The sequence below is a fragment of the Brienomyrus brachyistius genome, chromosome 6, assembly GCF_023856365.1.
Source record: "Brienomyrus brachyistius isolate T26 chromosome 6, BBRACH_0.4, whole genome shotgun sequence".
Classification (NCBI taxonomy): Eukaryota; Metazoa; Chordata; class Actinopteri; order Osteoglossiformes; family Mormyridae; genus Brienomyrus; species Brienomyrus brachyistius.
The window spans coordinates 2,744,927-2,766,326 of NC_064538.1; the positions used below are offsets into that span (position 1 = coordinate 2,744,927).

At 46.4% G+C, this 21,400-nt stretch overlaps 1 protein-coding gene and 1 long non-coding RNA gene across 2 annotated transcripts in view; one reads left to right on the forward strand and one right to left on the reverse strand.

The window, feature by feature from the left end:
• iffo2a (intermediate filament family orphan 2a) overlaps positions 1 to 21,400 on the reverse strand; it is a 36,200-nt gene that overhangs the window by 5,387 nt on the left and 9,413 nt on the right. The window contains exons 2-8 of the mRNA XM_049017480.1: positions 8,474 to 8,534; positions 6,741 to 6,836; positions 3,364 to 3,540; positions 1,508 to 1,653; positions 1,146 to 1,296; positions 511 to 609; positions 178 to 314 (exon numbers count right to left, since the gene is read on the reverse strand). Of these exons, the coding sequence (XP_048873437.1) occupies positions 178 to 314; positions 511 to 609; positions 1,146 to 1,296; positions 1,508 to 1,653; positions 3,364 to 3,540; positions 6,741 to 6,836; positions 8,474 to 8,534 (867 nt within the window). The remainder of the gene's footprint in view (positions 1 to 177; positions 315 to 510; positions 610 to 1,145; positions 1,297 to 1,507; positions 1,654 to 3,363; positions 3,541 to 6,740; positions 6,837 to 8,473; positions 8,535 to 21,400) is intronic.
• Positions 18,045 to 18,557, forward strand: LOC125745060 (uncharacterized). The gene is made up of 3 exons (XR_007398551.1): positions 18,045 to 18,131; positions 18,222 to 18,311; positions 18,492 to 18,557. It is a non-coding gene; the product is annotated as an uncharacterized LOC125745060 (long non-coding RNA).

Genomic DNA, 21,400 nt, shown 5'->3' on the forward strand with positions numbered 1-21,400 from the left:
CTGTCAAAGTAGAACCGTTATTATTCATTTCTTTTTTTTATTGATTTGTTCAAGTAATCTTAAAATGTACCCAGTCATTGCATGTTATATCGCATGTTATATCGCATGTTATATCGCATGTTATATCGCATGTTATCTGTGTAGAGCTGGTCTGGGATGCTCTTAGTAGAATCCTACCTGCCGGTGCCTCCGGAGCACTTAATCAGTCGCCTACACGTCTCCATCTGCACATCCAGGCCACGCTTCATGCTGCACATCTCCATGTACTCATGCAGGTGCCGGTTCATGTCGTTCTTGGCCGACGCCAGCTCCATCTTGGGGGGGGGGGGGGGGGTGTACAGAGACAGCGAGAGTAAGAGGGGAGGCTAGTGAAATTCCTGAATAAATGGGAGAATTTTCTGCATTTTTAAAAGCACTCTATTGTCCACTAATGACAGAAGGGCAGTAATGTGAATGTAGATGTGGAAGAAAAATGTGACACAGACAGTGGCAAAGAGGTGAGGCCCCCACCTCGATCTCCCCAATCGTCTGCTGGTACTCCTGCTCTCTGCTCTTGAATAGCGACTCTGTCTCGTCTATGAGGTTCCCCAGGCTTCCATCCTGAGAGTCCTGGGGGTCCGAGCCAACACTGCTGACACGCCGAGCCTAAACCACACGCTTCAGCAAAATCGCGCCTCTGCTTTCCCTCGATAATCACTCTCAAATCAATCTTCTTGCTTCATAAATGTTTCCCCTTCTGTGGTGCAGCATTTTTAACAGATGCTTTCAATATTTGTAGAGGTGTACTAATGTAAAGACATGCCCCAGCACACTGCCGCAAGATCTTTTCACATCTTTTCACATAGTGTGCAAGAATAGCAATGAGAAAAATGCTATCATAGACAGGTTTCCATGTAAGAAAATCTAAGCACATATGACAGATCTAATGAGAAGATTCACATAGATATGCTAGCTTACATACACCTACCAATTCGATCATCTGTAGGCCTATGGCAGTATAGACAGGTCTATTAATGAAAATATCTGTACAGGTAAACCAGTGTAAACAGGTCTGTTAATACGAAGATCTATGTAGCTATGCTATTGTCCAGGCGCTAATATGTAGGCGGGTGATTTAGCTGAAGCATGCAGGTGGAGGAACTCACAGGCTCCAGACTGTCCCCCTGGAAGTCAGCACTGCCTGCCACAGCCGCGGGGGTGTTGTAGTTAGCGAAGTCCTCCCACAGAAGGAGGGTCTCCTCGTTCTCCTCCCACGTCAGGCTGTCGCAGTCGTCGTCAAAGTCGAACGTCTCCCTCCTGTCAGATAAGGAACGGACTCCATGTTTGAGAGACACCAATGCAGGCGAGAAGAGCAGAGGAAGGGACTTCCTGCGGGACACCCAAGGGGAGCCGCCATATTCAGTGACACACAGACACACAGGAAATGCGCAGAGGGAAACAGGGAATCAGCCAATTCCAAGGCAGGGGGTTACAATGAGTCACACTGCTGGGGAGACGAGACGCTCACAGCTGGTTGAGCATCCGTTTCATCTCGTCCGTGATGTTGAGCGATCCTGGGGGCTCCTCCTCGGAGGTGCTGGGGTCGCCGTCCATCTCGGAACTGTCGTCCTCCCACACGGCCTTGCGGTCCTTCTTCCTGTAGGTCATGGTGCCCTAGAACACGAAGACGAAGGAAACGTCACCGGTAGCAGGAGGTAGAAGGAGTGACTCCCACATTTTTACTGTTCTTTACCACTGCTGTACAAAAACAGAAAACGCACTAATGAATCGTGACGCATGTTTTCTCGAGCAGTTACTATATTTGTTACTATATCTGTTAATTCTGTGAACGACTGAAGGAACAAGCCTGAAATAACAGGAGTCAAATACTGATCTCATGTTTGTTCATCATTAATGAATCGTGATGCATCTTTAACCTGAAGTAGCGACTATATTTTTTTTCATGATTTGGTCCTGATTTGTGCTGCTGTACTGTTTCTGCCCCGTCAAGTAAATTGTTACTGCATAATTTGATTAACCTATTTGTCATTTGTCATCTTCCGTCTGGACCCTAAGCAGTTGTTTAATTTGCTGGTGCCTTAGGCCAGTCTCGCTCAGACACACTAGAAGCTGTCCTGTCTGCCCTTCGGTTTGCCCTCCCAGACCAAGACGACATCCGTTTAGGGGTGGAAGGCCGTTTGTGGCAAAGCGGCATGAACCCAGCTCTCTGTCATCAAGCTGAGGGAGAAAAGATTGCGCAGATCAGCTAAAACGTGAATCCCCAGCAGCAGCTGCGATCCCAAGGTGAACGTCGCATACCTGCCATATAACACCGCGTGGCTTTTTCGGGTTTATAACGGACACGCTCTCCACAGGCAAAATGGGAGCAGCTCGACTCCCTGCATTTAATGTGTTCTGCCTTTTCTGCCGGCACTGCGCGACGCATGAATCCTGCACATTCTTAAGCATTAAATGCGCACTGTCTTGTCTTTCACTTCCTTGCATTTGCAGTGCGCATCATTCATAAATTATTCTGGATACACTTGGGGAGGAAACAAAGGTTAGGCAAAGCTGGATTCTGCAGTGGCTCCGTCCTGAATTGTTCCACATAGTGCATATTTTCCGCTGAAGCAGGGGCGGCCCAACCCTCCTTGGGGCCCTAAGCGAAATTGGATTTATTTAGTTATCATATGTCACCTTCCCTCCTATTCTGACAGACTGATCAGAGGAGGGGGCCCCCTGGTGGCCACTGGGCCCAAAGCAGCCACGTAGTTCGCTTATGCCTCGGTGCAGTTTCAGGCTAAACACGGTGCTCAGGAGGACTGCAGCAGAGCTCCTGCCAGGAGCCTCCAAACCAGCACCCTTCTTGTTCCAACACCAGTTTAACCACTATGCTTCCAGCATGATGTCATTATCACTCAAACATTCTAAGTTAAGACAGACTTCTGCATGTGCTTCATAGATTCAATTGCGAAAAGGAGGGCTGGGCATCCGGGACTCTTGGGAAGGAGAGACGTGAACAGATTTTGCAGCTTTGCTTGTTGTCCATCCCATGTAAAGAGGCAAAAATATAATTTATTATTTTTTCCCTCCCCAGGAAGGTACAGTACACATTGGCTGACATTCTAAGAGAAGGTTAGCGATTGCTGAATCTCGTCCCCGACAAATTGTCTCCTCCATCCATGTGTGACATGGTGCTGTTTGTACTATCTAAGTGCACCTCTCTCTCTCTCTCTCTCTCTCTCTCTCTCTATCTCTCTATCTCTCTCTCTCTCTCTCTCTCTCTCTCTCTCTCTCTCTCTTTCTCACACACACAGTTTCAATGCCGGGGGGGGGGGGGGGTCGCGCTTGGTCCAGCTGGTGAAGTGAGCACCCACCACCCACCTTGTTCTGGTCGGACTTTCCTTTGGTCCCACTGACGCCGAGCATCTTGGACATGTCCTCCGAGTTGCGCTGCTGCGCCACGTCGCACAGCTTGGCCGTGATGTCAATGCGCCGGCAGATGTCCATGTCCACTTTCATGGCTTTCTCCTGGATCTTGGTGTCCAACTCCGACATTTGCTAAACAGGGAGAAGGCCAGCTCAGGGCGATGGTTTACGGAAAATCCCACCCATGCATCAGGAGCAGCCTCTAATCCCCAGTCTGTCTCATTCTGTCCCAATAATCGCTAAGCTCTGGTCTCTTTTATTGATTATTATCGGTTATAAAAACTACTTAACATCTGTTTGAATTGGACCTGATCTCAGTTGCTGTTATCACAGGGTAAAAAGCTGTATAACCAGAATGTATGTAAAATGCAGCTGAACCATGGTAAGAATAAAACCCAAGGGCTTCCAACAGTAGCACAAGCTGAGATGAGCCTCTCACACCTCCTGGATCAATCTGGCAATGACAGCAACCAGGAAGTTACACGCCATGCAATGTGTTTGGAGGGAAGAACCTCACACAAGATCCAGCCTCTCTGCGATGTCATTCATTCTGATCCTGAACTAGAACGAAGTCTCAGAGCATCATGAGGTCCAAACCCATACAAACACAAATCCGTGCGGATTCACAGCTCCTACATTCATACTTTATGGGATTTTTAAGGCACCAAGTCTCTCGAGGCTCACTGCGGTTGTGCGCTGTGTAACACGTGAGAGTGCATGAGACGATACAAAGCAGGAGAATGCAATGAGTGGGCACAAGGGATGGACCTAATGTGGAACAGATATGGTCAAGACAATCATAAGAGACTATTTGAAGACCTTATCTGTGGTTTAGACCAGTGTTTCCCAACCTGGTTTGCGGGGACCCACAGCCAGTCCAGGTTTTTGCTTCCTCCCAGCTCCCTGCGTTTATTTCCTTATTAGCTGGGAGGGAGCAAAAACATGGACTGTGTGTGAGTCCCCGAGGACCAGGTTGGGAAGCACTGGTTTAGAGCAGGAAGCTGACAGCAAGAGGAACTTGGCCACCCGCTATCCTGCTTTAGAACAAGAGGAGGCACTGGCCAAATTGTCCTCTCTCAAATGTCATCTAGGTTTTTTAACCTTCGTATAGATTTCAAGCGTATATACAGTACTGTGCAAAAGTCTTAGGCAATCAAGGAAAATGAGGTTTAAATGATCTTCATGTTGGTGTAAAATTATACTATCATCGGTGTATGTTAGCTTAGCCACTTCAGAGCCTCATGTGAAGCTACTCCAGCATTTGAAGTAACCATCTCATACACCCATACCAGCATACATTGTCTATGTAATCAGTACCTCATCCAGTTATTTAACATGTCAAATTAACTAATTAAAGTGAGCTGGTGGTGAATTTGAACAAATACGTGGGCCGGCTGGGGTGCCCCTGAGGAGAGATTTAGGAGCGAAATCGGTCTTCATCTTGCCCACGAGATATTGGTAGGTTTTTGGACCAAAGAAGAAATTCTTATTAGTTTGTATTGTGTCACCATTAATTGGCATATGTTGTAATGATAATTTTTTTTCTGAGCAAATATACACTTACAACCCAGATAAATAGCTGTAAGCATCTTCTTTGACTGCCTAAGACTCTTGCACAGTTCTGCATGACACCAATCTTGTTGCCAAATCAGTGCCTGGAGCTATCCATGCTCGGGAAAGGCGCTATACAAATAAAGTGAACTGAAAAGAAGCTGTCTTCCACCGGGAATGAGATCAGACTCGTTGCACCTTCATTTCACAGCCTCGCATGTGTCCTGCTGCTGTTCCACAATAGTCTGGATTTAGCCGAGCAGGTGGATGTGGTACAGGCTAATACCAGCTCTTACTTTCAATCCCCAGTTCTTCCTGACGGCCTCTACTGGGCTTAAACACGGCCCCCTAGAAAGGTCTGGAAGTCGCCGGGCACCCTTCGTCATGTGTGATGAAAAAATAGACCGCGTCTAAGGGACTGCCCTAAAACATACCATCTGCATTGTACTGTGGGACATTCACAACAGAGAGCCGGTGATGAGTCCAAGCGTGGTGAGGTGGATTTATTGTCCAGGACATATAAATACAAGCCAAAAGAGACCACGGCATACAGAATAACTGACCAAAGCGGAGTGCAGGAAGACATCAAAAAGCAAAATATATAGTTTTGCATAGAAACAGGGTCACATGACCTGGCTCTCTCCTTTCACGCTGTTCCAAATAATCCCTCCAGACTTCAAGGTGCCAACTGCTCAAATGGCTACAGCAGGGGTGGGCAACCTTATCCAGAAAGGACCGCTGTGTTTGCGGATTTTCACTGCATCAGATTACCAATTAGAGGACTGAGTGGCTGAAGACTCCTCACAACTGGGTTCGAACAGGTGACCTAAAGGTTGTCCCAAAAAACCTGCACACACACTGGCCCTCTGCGGTGATAAGATTGCCCACCCCCCCGGGCTACCATGTTCAGGAAGAAACAGAAATTCACAGAAAGCAGTTGAAGCTCTCGAATGAATCTCAAACTGAGGCCAGATCAGTCTTCTGAAAAGTGCTAAAAGTCTGTCTGTAGAATAACCCAGAATTAAACAAACATATCTAAGAAGTATTTAACTTCTAAATATTTAACTGCTATGCGAAAATATTATGTTACTGATTTCAGATAAGTAAAAAAGGATATTTGCATTATCATGAATATCTTTTGCAAACTGGAAAAATTACCTGGACACCTTCCATATATTAATATCATGCTCATAAAATAAATATTGACAAAAAGACATAAAGACAAAAGAATATAGATGAAAAAATTGTTCAAGAGCTACAGAGATAAACTGAAAATTAATTAAAAAAATTGCATTATTGTTTTTATGGTCAAAGAAACGCAGCACCTAAAAATTACAATTAAGAAACTAGTTGGTTGTATTTATTTAGGTATTGTAATTTTATTACTTAATTATTAATTATATTATTTAAGTGTACTCACAATTTTTATGTGATTAAGTCAATCATTGACTTAATTAAGCCTCATTACAGGGTATTTAAATAACCAGAATTCATGGTTGGTGATGACAATTAGTGGGGAAACACAGAACTGGAACTGTTATATTTTTCACAACCGATATCATAAAAATCACAGAAATGATACAGTGAAAGGTAACGGATACAGAGCAGAGTTTCCCAATCCGGTCCCCGAGGGCCCACAGACCACGTTTTTGCTCCCTCCCAGCTCCCTGCCAGACACTCCACGTTTTTGCTCCTTCCCAGCTCCCACTGCAACAAAAACGTGGACTGTCTGTGGGTCCCCGTGGACCGGACTAGAAAACACTGATGTAGAGGACACTCACGTCCGACACTAGACTTCTGAAGACCACCAGCTCGGCCTTCAATCTCTCCACCTTCTCTTTCAGCTCCTCCTGAATGACCTCTGACTCCTGGGCACTCTGCCAAAGAGGGAAGAGTCAGGGGTCAGTGTGCAATTCAGAATGATTTATCGATGGAGTCCTGGTCACATGACTTCAGGCACCGGTCATGCAAAAAAACACACAGCTGCGATGTTCTGGCGTTACCTTCTGATCCGCAAAGAAATGCAATATAATCAGGGTGATTCAGAAAGCTGGAGAATCAGTCTGGAGACACAATTTACTTTATGTTTCACATACGGTAATAGGTTTAGTAAAATTGGGCTCCAGATTTTTTTCCCCATCATTACAAATCTGACCCAGAAAAATGCAGAGCAACTCTGACAAAATTCATCATCTTGTTAAGTCCAACTTGCCCTGATTAGACAAATAATCAAGCAGTAGAAATAAGTAGCTTGGTATACTGGGAGAGGACTGGGAGAGGACTGGGAGAGGACTGGGAGGTGAGCCAAGGGCAAGTCTGCTGTTGGTGAATAACACAGGTCACTGTTGGAAGGAGAAGAGGCATTATAAAGTTATTCTTTGGGGAGAACAGCAGGGTGCATCTGAACGTCTTCAGTCTTATTATTTTCGGGAGACGGTGACTGATTTTAGCAGTCAGCAGATGACGCAGAGCCACTGAGGGTGAGGCTGAAATGCCCTCTCCACAGGACCCCCACAGCACCCACAGATAATCTGCAGTGACTGGGCATTTATGGCATGATATTTTCATCCGCTCATCCATTTCTATAGGGAAAATGCTAACGGTAACTATGACGACCTTAACCCCCACCCAGCCATAACCATAATCATAAGTAACCAAGCAAAATACAAGAGTTTTTAGTTTTTTCATTGCAGTCACAGGTTTTTATTAAATTTTATTTCTCCATAAGGGAAAGAAACAGGTATTCGTCATAAGGTACGGTATACCCGCTCACACACACACACACACACACACACACACACACACACACACACACACACACACACACACGATGGATATAGTATCCTACATTTGAAACCGTACATGCTTTTATTTCAAACAGACTTGACCACCGAACTAAAATAGCATAGGAAGAGTACCATGTGGTTTATTTGTGTATTTAAGAAGCTATCAAATGTTAGCATGCATTTAACAAATAGCTACTGCAATTACCCAAGCATACTCTCTCCTCCAGCTGAAAAGACGCAACGATACAATTTGTGATTTATGCAGGAAGCTGCTCAGTCCCTTACCGAAGCGCCTAATGATCTTAAAAAAAGAAACGGTACGGAATGGGGAGCTACAGTCCCACTGGGAATGACGTCATCGCAACAGTTCTGCTGACCCGCAGACAAGCTGGGATGCAGCTATTGGTGTTTATCGATCTTGTGCGCCAGCTGTATGAATTACAGACGCACTCGCGCGAAGCCATTCGCCATACAGGAAACAGACGGAGCCGCTGGGGTCACTTCAGGTACAGGAGTCTCACCTAGAGCTGTCAATGAGCAGCGATTAGCGGCGGCGGCACACAGACGGGGTCTCTGCCTATGGCATGTAAATACCGTTTGGGTTTCGTGACGCACCAGGCTGTTTGTGTTACACTTTCCTGGGATTAATGCAGCACTGCTCAGTGAAAATGGCCGTGTGAACCAGCCCGGGAAAGAGGCACCAGGACACGGCGAAGGCGTGATCTTACCGCCTGCAGGGCCTCCACCATGGACTCCGTCTGCTGGCATCTGGAGAGCTCCTCCTCCCATCTACAACAGGGAAGGCACATACAGGGTCAGCACGGCCCCGTCTGGATGCACACGACGCATCAGCCACACCCTCCCCGCCTGACGGACTCCACAACAAATATATTTTTCAATGTAAATTCCCGATACTTTTCACCAATCTTTTCAACTACTGTCGAGCTGAAGAACGAGGTTTAGAGATGATTCAATTAAGGTTTCGGTTTCCGTTTAGTGTCCTCAGAAAAACCTTTTTATTTACTGATGGAAACAGTTACAATCTGTGACTACTTAATGATACCGAGTTACTGCTTCAAAGAATTCCTTGTTAAAGAAAAATGTCAAAGCACTGCAGGAAAGTTACGTACAGTCCGAGTTGGCTCGCACTAAAGAGACCAGTGGCCATTTTTATTCTACGGAATCAAAGCTACACAAAGGCTCCCTGAATTCTGTTCATGGCTGAGGCCTCGGTGCCTTTTACAGTTTAACCAGCCAACCAAGGGCCATTTAAGTGTAGTTCGCAAAGGAGGTGGCCCAGCAATGCGACCCAGCAATGCGACCCGCGAGAGACTCATGTGCAACTCGTTTAAGAAGAGTAACCATGGTAACCACCCGGGGAAATTTTTACATTAGTACAAAAATATTCCTTTAAATAGAAACTAATTATTAAATGAACAGTAAATAAACCACAAAGTGACAAATAATATAGTTTCTGTACTTAAACATACATCAGAATCCCTTTCTAATGAGAATTGTCTCAAGTTATGTAGTTCTGGGTGGTGCTTAGGTGAGGGGGTGTGTTGGGTTGGGTCGGATCGGGCCAGAGGGGCTATTTCTTGTTGCCATACCAAAACATCACAGATATTAAGGTACACTCCCCACTCCCCAAAGACAACTGTTCATGTATTTGCCCAGATAGCGACTAACTGGCAACCGGAAATAGAAACATGCCCCACATGTTTTTCTGCCAAACATCTGATAAGGTTCCTAAGCGTAATATCATAAAGTGATGTGACACTTGGGCAAGCTCGTATAATAATGGAGTGATTTATTTTCACGTCACACTCTAGCACTATAGTCCCCGCGCCACCGAGTGAAAACACAAGCTCACGGGATGACCTCATCTCTCCCCGCTTCCTTAGCGTTGCCATGGCAGCACAAGTGGGCAGTGAGATACGCCGATGACGTCACAATAGTGGTGGGGGAGGGGGTCAGCACAGATTCAGTGGCTGTGCTGCCCCCCATGTTCTGCAGTAGAAGGCACATGGCGATCGGAGGCAGCCAGGATCAACCTTAGCCCATGACCATCAAGCGCGCGCATCCATCCATCCATCCATCCATCCATCCATCCATCCATCCATCCATCCATCCACCCATCCATTTATGCTCCACATCCTGGCAGTGGGCTAAGCACCCTGACCCAGTCACCTCCCCCGGTGTGGTCCGTCATGGTGTCCCTCCCACACAGGTGGCAAGGCATGATGGGAAATGGGGAAATTACTCATTACAGACACATCTGCCCCTTGCCACGCTCTTAATCCTCCTCCTCAGCTGAGGAACTGCGGCATGTGTTTGTTCATATTGATTAGCAAGGAGGACTGACACAGAGAAGCATATCGTATCTGTAAAAGCAGCCTACTGGCCAGGGCAGTGATGCTCTCCCATCGCCTGAGACTCTTCCGACTCTCCCAACCCCAAGCCAACTACGTGAATGTCTGCAAAGCTAAGCTGCATTGCAGGGTCTGGCACTGCTAGAATGACAGCTTTTTCCTTTAAGGGCGCTGCAGTAATGGAGCGGGCAGTATTGTCGGGGGAAAAAGAGGGATGACTTTGTTTAGGTAGTTCTTTAGAATAATTACCAGTGGATAAGGGGGCTGTCCCAGAAACAGCAGCCGTTAATGCCTAAGTGGCCATCTAACTGGATCTACAGTGCGTCTGGCTCACGGAAATGTGCAGCAAATGGCACCAAACTGCTCGTTGAGGGGCCGTCTTGGGGCAGATGGCTTTACTACTCTGGGTGTGGATTTTCTGAAGGAAAAATCACCCACCGGATGATAAGATCCGCCCACAGCAAACTAAAACTGAGAATTACAGGATTATTTTAAGTCAGTAATCACGAGTCAAATTACCACCCACACGACCGCAAAATAAGCAGCCATAAATGAAGACTGTAAGAGTTCATCTGAAAACCACGGTTTACGAAGGATCGCTCTCTGCGTTGTGGTGATGAAATACGCCAGACTTGGGGCCACTGAAGTGCGGCCCCTTCATTTCCTTTTCCTAGGTAATAACAAAAGAGTAAAACAAGAGAAGATCCTTAGAAAGAAAGGCATCCTTCACCAGCAATCCTTAGGGGATGGAATGCCTTCCCAGTGTTCTAGCTTTTGTTCCTTTAACAAAGATGAAGGATCACCTTATAAGGGCTAAGGGAAGAATCCAGTGGTGACCTGCTCCAGGAGAACACCTGCGATCCATCTCCCAGACAAGGTCCAGGGCAGTTAGCTACCATTGGCTGTGACCTTCGCTTATGCCCAGACGTAGGTCAATGGGAAATGGCGGTTGATAATCATTAACTCCGGAGCAGCTGGACATGCCATTTCTTACATGCTCCTGGCATTACAGATGTGGTTTGTTAAAAGGGGCCCCTAAGGAGATCCACAAGCAGAAACTCTAGGTTCTCAGTGATACTGAGAGGGTTCAGTACTTTTGAGCCACATAAAGTTATGCTAACGCTAAGAGTAGCCAGTTAGACTTACCTATATATATATACATACACACATATACATAGTAGCTCATCTATGTTTGCCTTCAAGGAAGGTATTTTCCATTCCATGGTCTATGTTTGTCAGTGTTTCTCGACCCAGTCCTCAGGGATGTCCAGACAGTCCATGTTTTTGCTCCTTTCTAGCTCTGGGAGCAAAAATGTGGACTGTCAGGCAGGGAGCTGGGAGGAAGCAAAAACATGGACTGTCTGACAGAGAGCTGGGAGGGAGCAAAAACGTGGACTGTCTGGCAGGGAGCTGGGAGGAAGCAAAAGTGTGGACTGTTTACTTATAATAGATAACCAACGTCTATGAAATGATATGGAAATATCACCATATAGGCGATGAATGATGTTTTTTATTTTTAGATTTCCCTATTGCAGTATCACTAAATGAAATAAATTTTGCCTGAGCTTTAAACGAACTTGGTGGTGGTGGTGGTGGGGGGGGTTTACATCAGAGAGAGAAAAGAGGGGAGGGCCGTGGCTGCTGAGGATCAAGGTTTCATCGATCAATGATCAACTGAAAAGCCGCAGGCAAAATTAATTCTCTGTGACAAAACAACGTTTAAAGAGGGTCTAGCATCAGGCAAAAATGAAATATCATAATTACGTGCCTATTTAATTTGGATCTTGTCCGGAAAATTCCCAACCTCCTACTTAAAAAAATACTACAGAACAGCTGAACGGAATGGATCTGTAATGCAGATTTACACAATGGAATGCTAATTCCATGCTAATGCTAATTCCACTAATGTTTGATACTAACATAAGACGCTGATTCTCACGGACATGCTAGCAGAAATTAGCACACAGTACATCATGATGTACATCATGTGAACTGTAAATAAGCACCTTTTGGGTTTTACATCACTGCCACTCTCCAAACCCAGCAACATCTTTAGCAAGCTAACCCTTCTGCAGTGGGAAATGGAAGCGAGCTGGAACCACACAGTAGCCAGTCTCTCTTCGTGGTAAGACTCAGTTCCTGTATGTCAGTGGAGAAGCACCATTAGTTAGCAAAGTCTGCAATTTTAAATTTGAAGGCAAAGGCTTGATCAGAATTGCCTAAACTGCTTTCTCTAGAATGAAACAAAGACCAACACAAACACAAAGATACACGCTGTTAAACATCCAGAAGTGCCGTAATTAAGATTACCCAATACTTACATCTGCTGAAAGTCGGATTTCACTAAACAGACCACAGTAATTTCAGAGATTAAATTTCATTAGGTATGAAAAGTGTTTTCCGTCACTCATCTGATGTTATGGTGAAGTGGGGGCCGATATTCTTGGCATAAACATGTGACTGTCACTCCCCTGTCCGCATTTTACACAGATTACACTCTGAATGGGAGGAATAAGCGTGTAAAAGCCACCAAGGATTGAATTACTACATGCTGTCAATCATCCAGTAGCAACAAAGATAACCGATGACCAGTGGCTGAAGCAAAGTGATGACTGACAACGTCCAAGAATGTCACCAACCATGGGATTCAGGGCCTCATTTTACTCATCAGCAGTTTACGTAAAATAAAATCTGTCGCCTGAGGAAAAATACCAAAGCAATCCTGGGGAATTCTCTCTTTGTTATGGTATTTAATTAAATCCCCTCAAAGAGACCACTGCTTTAAGAATGACGCTGACTAAGTGTAGAGAAATGGCTTCCTTAACTGCAATAGAACACAACCTTTGTTGTCCAGAGTACCTGTTGGACACAGTGTGATCTGTGGTGACCACAGTTTTGGGAAGGATTCATTGTTGACACTGTAGCACACTTTGCACGACAACGAAATGTGTCCTCTGCATTTAACCCAAATGTCACATGGTGGCAGGTCAGAGGGCAACTAATTCAGCTCCCCTGGTCTCCAGGCCGATGTATCAGCTCATGTGCTCCGGGAAGCGCCTGACGAGGACTTAGGGAAAACATCTGTTTGATTTAGCCATCCTGTGACAGATTGTATGCTCGGGAGTGTACACAACTATCTATTCCAAGACGAACTTCCTGAATTCTTCTTTGTGTAAAATAGCCACTTTTGACATCTTACAGTCCAGCGGCCAAAGGAGCCCATGTGCCAAGTTCAGGTGACGTCAGGAGGACGCCGGGATTTCATGGCTCTGGGCCCTGACCTCACCGCCGACAACATTCATTGAGAAAGACAGAAATGCAGAATTCACACACGACCTAGACTGCCCCACTTTGCTGGGCAGCTTTCAAATAGGACCACAACACCACAAGCTCCTATTTTTACCAGAAATCAGAGGACACCCTACCACAGGCACGAGAGCGATCAGTTAGGGATAAACGTAGACCAACCAGCCATCCCATTCATGGAATAGAGATGTTTTATTCATAACTATTAAATCACTTCACAGCTGCTCTGACTTTTAATTATACTACTATATATTATGCAACACGTACACGTAGCTATTTTAAAACCTGAAAGAAGAAAAGCTGTCATTAGGCTCATATTTCTCATCTCAAGGCTATTTTATGAATTTTACTGCTATTTTTGTTTAACACCAATTCTAATGACAACAATACACGTATATTGGCACACGAGACCCCGCCTTTTCTCAGACAACGCGAGGCATTCAAGTCGCCGGAGTGGGCAACCTGACCCCACCCAGCCACACACAAAGCCTTTGTTCAGCCCCCTCCCGCCTGCCTGCAAATATAACCACCGGAAGCCTGACTTTCAGGTCCTGAAAGGCCTGAAACTGGATCAATGGCCAGTTGACTTCCTGCCTGCAACCAGCAAAGCAGCACAACAGGAGCTTTGTGACATGCAAGTCGCAGACGGACGTCTCGCGAATTATTACTACAGTCCAGCTCAAAAGAGAAACCACCATTTCTAACCACGACTGAGAAATTCCCACATCATTATAATTATAAGAAAGTATCCGTTCAATCTGGTGAATAACCCCATATTAAGGAATTGCCAATATACTCAATAAAACAATAAGATATTGATTTCTGGGGGCTACAAAGATCAGTCCTATGAGCCCTGATGACTCAGCTGGTTACTTGCCAGCATCCTTCAGCTCCCTGAGGATGCAGACAGCACTTTGGACACCCAGAGCCTTAAATACAAAGCTTAAATGCCCCGGAGTGACGTCCAAATACAACGATAGTACCGTAGATGGACGACAAGAGGAGCACAGCCAAAAGGCTGTTCCTGAGCATAAAAGCAGCCCAGACCCAGCCCAGGACTCAGCCACCAGATCCCTCGATGCAGTAGGACACAGTGCATTGGTGTATATGTATAGTTTCCATCCATCCATCCATGACAGGCTTGTGGTGGGTGTGTGTGAATCAGGAAGCACAAGGCAATAAGACACAATGTAATATATACATGACTCCCCACACACACACATACACACACACACGCACGCACGCACACAAACACACACACACGTTTGGATCCATATCATTGTGGGGACCATTCCTTCATTTCTATGGGAAAACCCCTTATCCTAACAATGACGAATCTAACCCCCCCCCCAAGCCCTAACATTAACCAAGTAACTGAACAAAACAGACTTTGGGCATTTTTAGTTTTTTAATTGCAGTCACAGATTTTTATGAAATTGAGTTTCCCTTGTGGGGACTGAAAAAATGGTCCCCACAAGTTCATATGTACATGGCCACACACACGCAGACAGACAGATATAATAATTTTCACTCGTATCCAGTGCGACAAATTTAAGGCATATATTTCAGACTTCGATAATGCAGAGGGCAATGCGCACCACACCTATTTTTATTTATTCATTGGCTGCAGTATTTGGAATGACTGGCAAGATCACTGGAATTGACACTGTGTTCTTTTGCATGTCACTGCATGCTGGTGTTGGATAATTTATAGGGCAATCAACTGCAATAAAGGACTAAAAAGTAAATCAAACTAAATCAAATCCTCTGAGGACACGCCATTCGCTATCCACTGTGCGCATCCGCGATGACGGACACCCATCACAGTCTACCCATTCGGGCCCGATCTGCAAGACAAACCTTGCAGAAGTGTGTAAGAGGAGATATTCCTGCCTTTGATTGCTGTTAACCTGATAATTTGGCCCTGTCACAGTACCCTTTAGCAAAGTACAAAAAGCCAAGATTATTAGAGTAAAATATTTTAAAAAAATATTAAATATGAGTAAAAAATTTTGGGGAAAATTGCAAGCTGTTGTCATTAGTCTATAGCGCAATAGTCTATGACTGTTGTTAAATACACACCATGAATAAAATGCTATTTTTTAGTAGTAGGTGGAACATCAATAGCAACAATAACATGTCATGTTTAAATAACACGAGACTCTGTGTGACTGGGTGTGGCAGCACTATGGGCTGCGAGCCTCCAAGGAATGTCCCGTATGTGTAAGATTCAGTAAAAACTTAACATAGTGCTTATAAGAGTCGTCTTGCCAAGAATTTTCATGGCAGAGCAGCGTGCAGCAGCAGGCAAGGAGGACCTGTTATTTGGTTGAGGGTTCCCCAAACTCCACCTCCTCCACTCCGCCCCGCCCAGCCTCCAACGCCAATCACAAGGACAGCCCTCCAAAAAAGAGCTCAGGTGTGTGCCATCCATCGCCCTGAAGGGCAGAGCAGGCAGGTGCTGCCCAAAGAGATGGGCAGGGGCCCCTGTGCAAACAGCACTGTCATATTGTGTTGTTTTGATCCATGTCTTTGTGTCTCGGCTAGAGGGCTGGGAGGTTATCCAGACGTTTGTGCGGCCAGGTGACTGCGCAAAGCATAGCGCCATGACAGAATATATAATTGAGGGGATCAGACAATAAAGGGAGAACAGATAATTGCCTTAGTAGAAAGGATTCTTCCCTGCATGGACTTGCAACGTTGGCAACCACTTCAATGGATTCACTTATTTTATGTTTAGGGCTGTTTTTTTCCCAGAGCCACAAAGAGCGTATCAGTGAAGAGGCGAGCCTCTGACGCTGGCTGGGAAGGGAGGGGTCTGCCGGGGAGCCTATCCACAAACCTCTGCCGTGGCTGAATTCTCCCCGAGTCGAGTGTGGGGTCCCCCTGAACACAAGCTGCTTAATAAACGCTTTGCTGCCTATTCGAAATCAGTGATGGAGGCTTTTAGCCCTAACAAGAAGAGCAGCAGGCAAAATAGGGGGGGGGGAAATTGCAATCCAAATATATATAGAGAAATTGGCCTTTTTAAAGAAGCTGGGTGGCATTCAGAAACTCCTTTTCGTTTTCCAGATTACAGATTAATGGGACGTTCCTTCGCCCAGCAGGATATGGATTCACGCAGGTACAAAACTAGCAAAATTTACATTAAAACAGGCACTAAAAATGCCACAAAAACTGAAAAGTGAAGAAATGCTTCTCAGTTTTAACTGTAGATTGATGGATTGTATTCATTAGGTAAAATGTCAGGTAATGGAAATATGAGTGAACTTCTCTTCTCTTCAGTTCAGTTCCGAGAAGGTATTTTATCATACTATCCCCAGAAAATCATCTGACAAAACATAAGTCACACACCCTGTAATACTGTGAACTATATATTTCACTTTGAGTAAAAAAACCGCCGATAGTGTGATGCAATTTGAAGACACTAATCTGGAAAGCAGGACAGGACACCACCCCTCAAAATGGGACACTATTGCTTAAATTCACAGGGACTTTCCCCTCAAGAAAAATGACCCAGAATCCTGTTCGCCGGGACGAGAATTAGTGAGCCGAACGAGCAGGCTCTCATACAACGGGTCAGAACAAATGAGAGCTATAAATGGAAACTACAAAAGGCAGCTTTAATCACAGGGGAAGCCATTACTGACCGGGACTCGCCTGAGTGTTCCATGACTAACCCCTCGCCCCCTGCCCCTCTCCCCCCACCTTAGACAGTCCAACATTCTGCTTCAAGTGATCATTCAGAATTAGCAGGTACCCATGTCCACAAACAGGAGCATGTTCTCCTGAAAGCCCATTCTGGAACCAACTATTTTGATTAGGTATCAGCAAATAATGAGTACAACAGTGATGCAAGGTATAAAGCGTGTTGTACAGGCCCTGGCGTGATGCAGCACAACTCAAGTGGAGAATAGAATAGAATAGAATAGAATAGAATAGAATAGAATAGAATAGAATAGAATAGAATAGAATAAAATGGAATAGAATAGAATAGAATTCCTTTAGTGTCACTGTACATGGGTACAACGAAACGCGATCTACAAATATTTGATACTTTCAAAAAAGATGTACACAGAGGAATTTGAATAAATACATGTAACATAATAAAATTGATATTCATTTTTTAAATATCATAATGTTGGGAATAGTAATATGAATTATGAACATGTAGCACAAATATAATACAATATATAATACAATATAGCAGGCATGTGTGTTGGTGTCTGAGCACCGGCTCCCTTTGCCCGCATTGCTGATAATCACATCTGGCAACCTTAACGGCTGGAGTTAGCATGAAACAGAAAGCTTCCTCCTGCGTCACCAAGTCAGTCGTGCAGAGTTCCGAGCTCTGAGCACCTTGGGAAGTTCCTTAACAGGCACCTCTGCAGAAGGCAGCCATCCTCAGGAGTCCACGACTGTTAGCAGCTTTGGGGGAGGTCAGGAGGAGAGACCGTCCATGACTGTTAGCAGCTTGGGGGGAGGTCAGGAGGAGAGACCATCCACGACTGTTAGCGGCTTTGGGGGAGGTCAGGAGGAGAGACCATCCATGACTGTTAGCAGCTTGGGGGGAGGTCAGGAGGAGAGACCATCCACGACTGTTAGCGGCTTGGGGGAGGTCAGGAGGAGAGACCATCCACGACTATTAGAGGCTTGGGGGGAGGCCAGGAGGAGAGACCGTCCATGACTGTTAGCAGCTTGGGGGGAGGTCAGGAGGAGAGACCGTCCATGACTGGTAGCGGATTGGGGGGAGGCCAGGAGGAGAGACCGTCCATGATTGTTAGCGGCTTGGGGGGAGGTCAGAAGGAGAGACCGTCCATGACTGGTAGCGGCTTGGGGGGAGGCCAGGAGGAGAGACCGTCCATGATTGTTAGCGGCTTGGGGGGAGGTCAGGAGGAGAGACCGTCCACGACTATTAGCGGCTTGGGGGGAGGCCAGGAGGAGAGACCATCCATGACTGTTAGCGGCTTGGGAGGAGGTCAGGAGGAGAGACCATCCATGACTGTTAGCGGCTTGGGAGGAGGTCAGGAGGAGAGACCGTCCATGACTGTTAGCGGCTTGGGGGGAGGTCAGGAGGAGAGACCGTCCATGACTGGTAGCGGCTTGGGGGGAGGCCAGGAGGAGAGACCGTCCATGATTGTTAGCGGCTTGGGGGGAGGTCAGGAGGAGAGACCGTCCACGACTATTAGCGGCTTGGGGGGAGGCCAGGAGGAGAGACCATCCATGACTGTTAGCGGCTTGGGAGGAGGTCAGGAGGAGAGACCATCCATGACTGTTAGCGGCTTGGGAGGAGGTCAGGAGGAGAGACCGTCCATGACTGTTAGCGGCTTGGGGGGAGGTCAGGAGGAGAGACCGTTCATGACTGTTAGCGGCTTGGGAGGAGGCCAGGAGGAGACACCGTCCATGATTGTTAGCGGCTTGGGGGGAGGTCAGGAGGAGAGACCATCCACGACTATTAGCGGCTTGGGGGGAGGCCAGGAGGAGAGACCATCCATGACTGTTAGCGGCTTGGGAGGAGGCCAGGAGGAGACACCGTCCATGATTGTTAGCGGCTTGGGAGGAGGCCAGGAGGAGACACCGTCCATGATTGTTAGCGGCTTGGGGGGAGGTCAGGAGGAGAGACCGTCCACGACTATTAGCGGCTTGGGAGGAGGCCAGGAGGAGACACCATCCATGATTGTTAGCGGCTTGGGGGGAGGTCAGGAGGAGAGACCGTCCACGACTATTAGCGGCTTGGGAGGAGGTCAGGAGGAGAGACCGTCCATGACTGTTAGCGGCTTGGGAGGAGGTCAGGAGGAGAGACCGTCCATGACTGTTAGCGGCTTGGGGGGAGGTCAGGAGGAGAGACCGTTCATGACTGTTAGCGGCTTGGGAGGAGGCCAGGAGGAGAGACCGTCCATGACTGTTAGCGGCTTGGGGGGAGGTCAGGAGGAGAGACCATCCATGACTGTTAGCGGCTTGTGGGGAGGTCAGGAGGAGAGACCGTCCATGACTGTTAGCGGCTTGCGGGGAGGTCAGGAGGAGAGACCGTCCACGACTGTTAGCGGCTTGGGGGAAGGTCAGGCCACCCAGACATTTGCCCACAGAGTCAGACTGTTTCCAGGAGCTCAAAAACTGTCAGCCTTGTGATAAACACCAGCCATTCCCTCCCCACACTAAAATGGAGTATTGTCATGGAACATTGGCTGCCCCATAGATAAGGAATAAAAAATATAAATAAACCCAATTATCTGCGCTACAGGTGAAATCAGATGTCTTTTGATATTAGCCTGTAAACAACCATGATTTGGTTAGATCCAGAGTGGAGCTTCGCAGAAGCATTTCGTCCAGCTAATATAAGACAGATGACCAGGTTGTGCTTCCTCTCTCTCATCTGATCAGAAGACAATACAGCCATTGGATAATTTTCTATACGGCTTGAGCCTCAGTCTATCTGGTTTGAAACAACATTACATTCAACTACTCAACAGATTGCACTGAATTAGTCATTTGTGTGAAAACTCAATTCATCTGAGATTTAACAATAATTAAGTCAGCCCCTCGTTTAAGATAAATAACACTGCATTTGACGAGACTGAGCATGATGGGTGAGTATCTGGTTACATGATGCAATATAATGGTGTAGTTAGTCTATTACTTACAGTGTTTCCCAACCCAATCCTCGGGGACACCCAGCTCCCTGGGAGGGAGCAAAAATGTGGACTGTCTGGAAGGGAGCTGGGAGGGAGCAAAAATGTGGACTATCTGGAAGGGAGCTGGGAAGGAGCAAAAATGTGGGCTGCCTGGAAGGGTGTTGGGAGGAAGCAAAAATGTGGACTGTCTGGAAGGGTGCTGGGAAGGACCTGGGAGGGAGCAAAAATGTGGACTGTCTGGGGTCTCAAGGAGTAGGCTGGAAAACACTGACCTACAACTTTGAAACAAACCAAAGTTAAAGTTATGTATGAAAGGAGAGCAAAAAAGGTAATTGTTTGTGCACGACTGACCAAATAAATAAAATGGTGTGTCAAACACAAGGCAGTCAGAACACCAAACCTGTCCGTGCACCCCTCATTTAGTTGATTGGTTATTTAACAGGGAAGCATTCCGTGAAATTATTTGAGTGTCTCAGGTAAGACAGCATGTCATTGAAATACAAGTAGGTTTTATCTGTGAAGATAGTCTCGCCAAGAAGGCAGCAGCCAGGAATACAGCGAGTTTCAATACGGCGGCTAAATTAGGCACGCACAGCATCTACAGAGGCGAGGGGCGCGGGCAGTCGACATCGGCGCACGGAAGGTTCCTGATCGCGTGCCAGCATGCAGCGGCAGCTCAGGATGCCGGGTTGCTGATGGATCTGGGCGGCTGGAGAAACGGCAGGAGTTGCGATTTGGAAAGCAGCCAAAGGTCTATGCATGGCAGCTGGGGTCCCTGCATTCTCACACATCAAATGTTCTCCTTAAAACCCAAAATGAGCAAGACAGTGTCAGTTCATCGGCTGTTTTAACTATTTTAACCTAAAACTGCCAGAGATGTGGGCCAGAGGACTGTTGAGTGCAAACAAAGCCAAACGTTTGGTATTCGCGTTGTGCGTCCGCTTCATCCGATAAATGAATAGCTATACTCTTTGCTGAAATTCCACCAGGTACTCTGGATCATCCGGAACTCCAATTATTATGGGAATCTCCATTGAACATCTACAAGAAGATCCAAGCTTCCAAATCAACAGCAGGATTTATCATTGATTATAATCACATTAGATTTAATGTTTTATTTGGGACAGATTTACATTTATTTGTCCCACACAGTGGACAGTCAGAACACTGCACTCACTAACCCTAGTAAACCCACCCGCTGGTCTCCAGAGAGGTATCGCCAAACGGAATCTAAGGAGTGCAATGTAGCAGCAGACACTGAAATCTGCCACACGAGTGAAACATCTCAGGAGGCTTTAGTTACCCCAAACCATCCTAGTGAAAGCAAATTATCGGATCTCCAGGT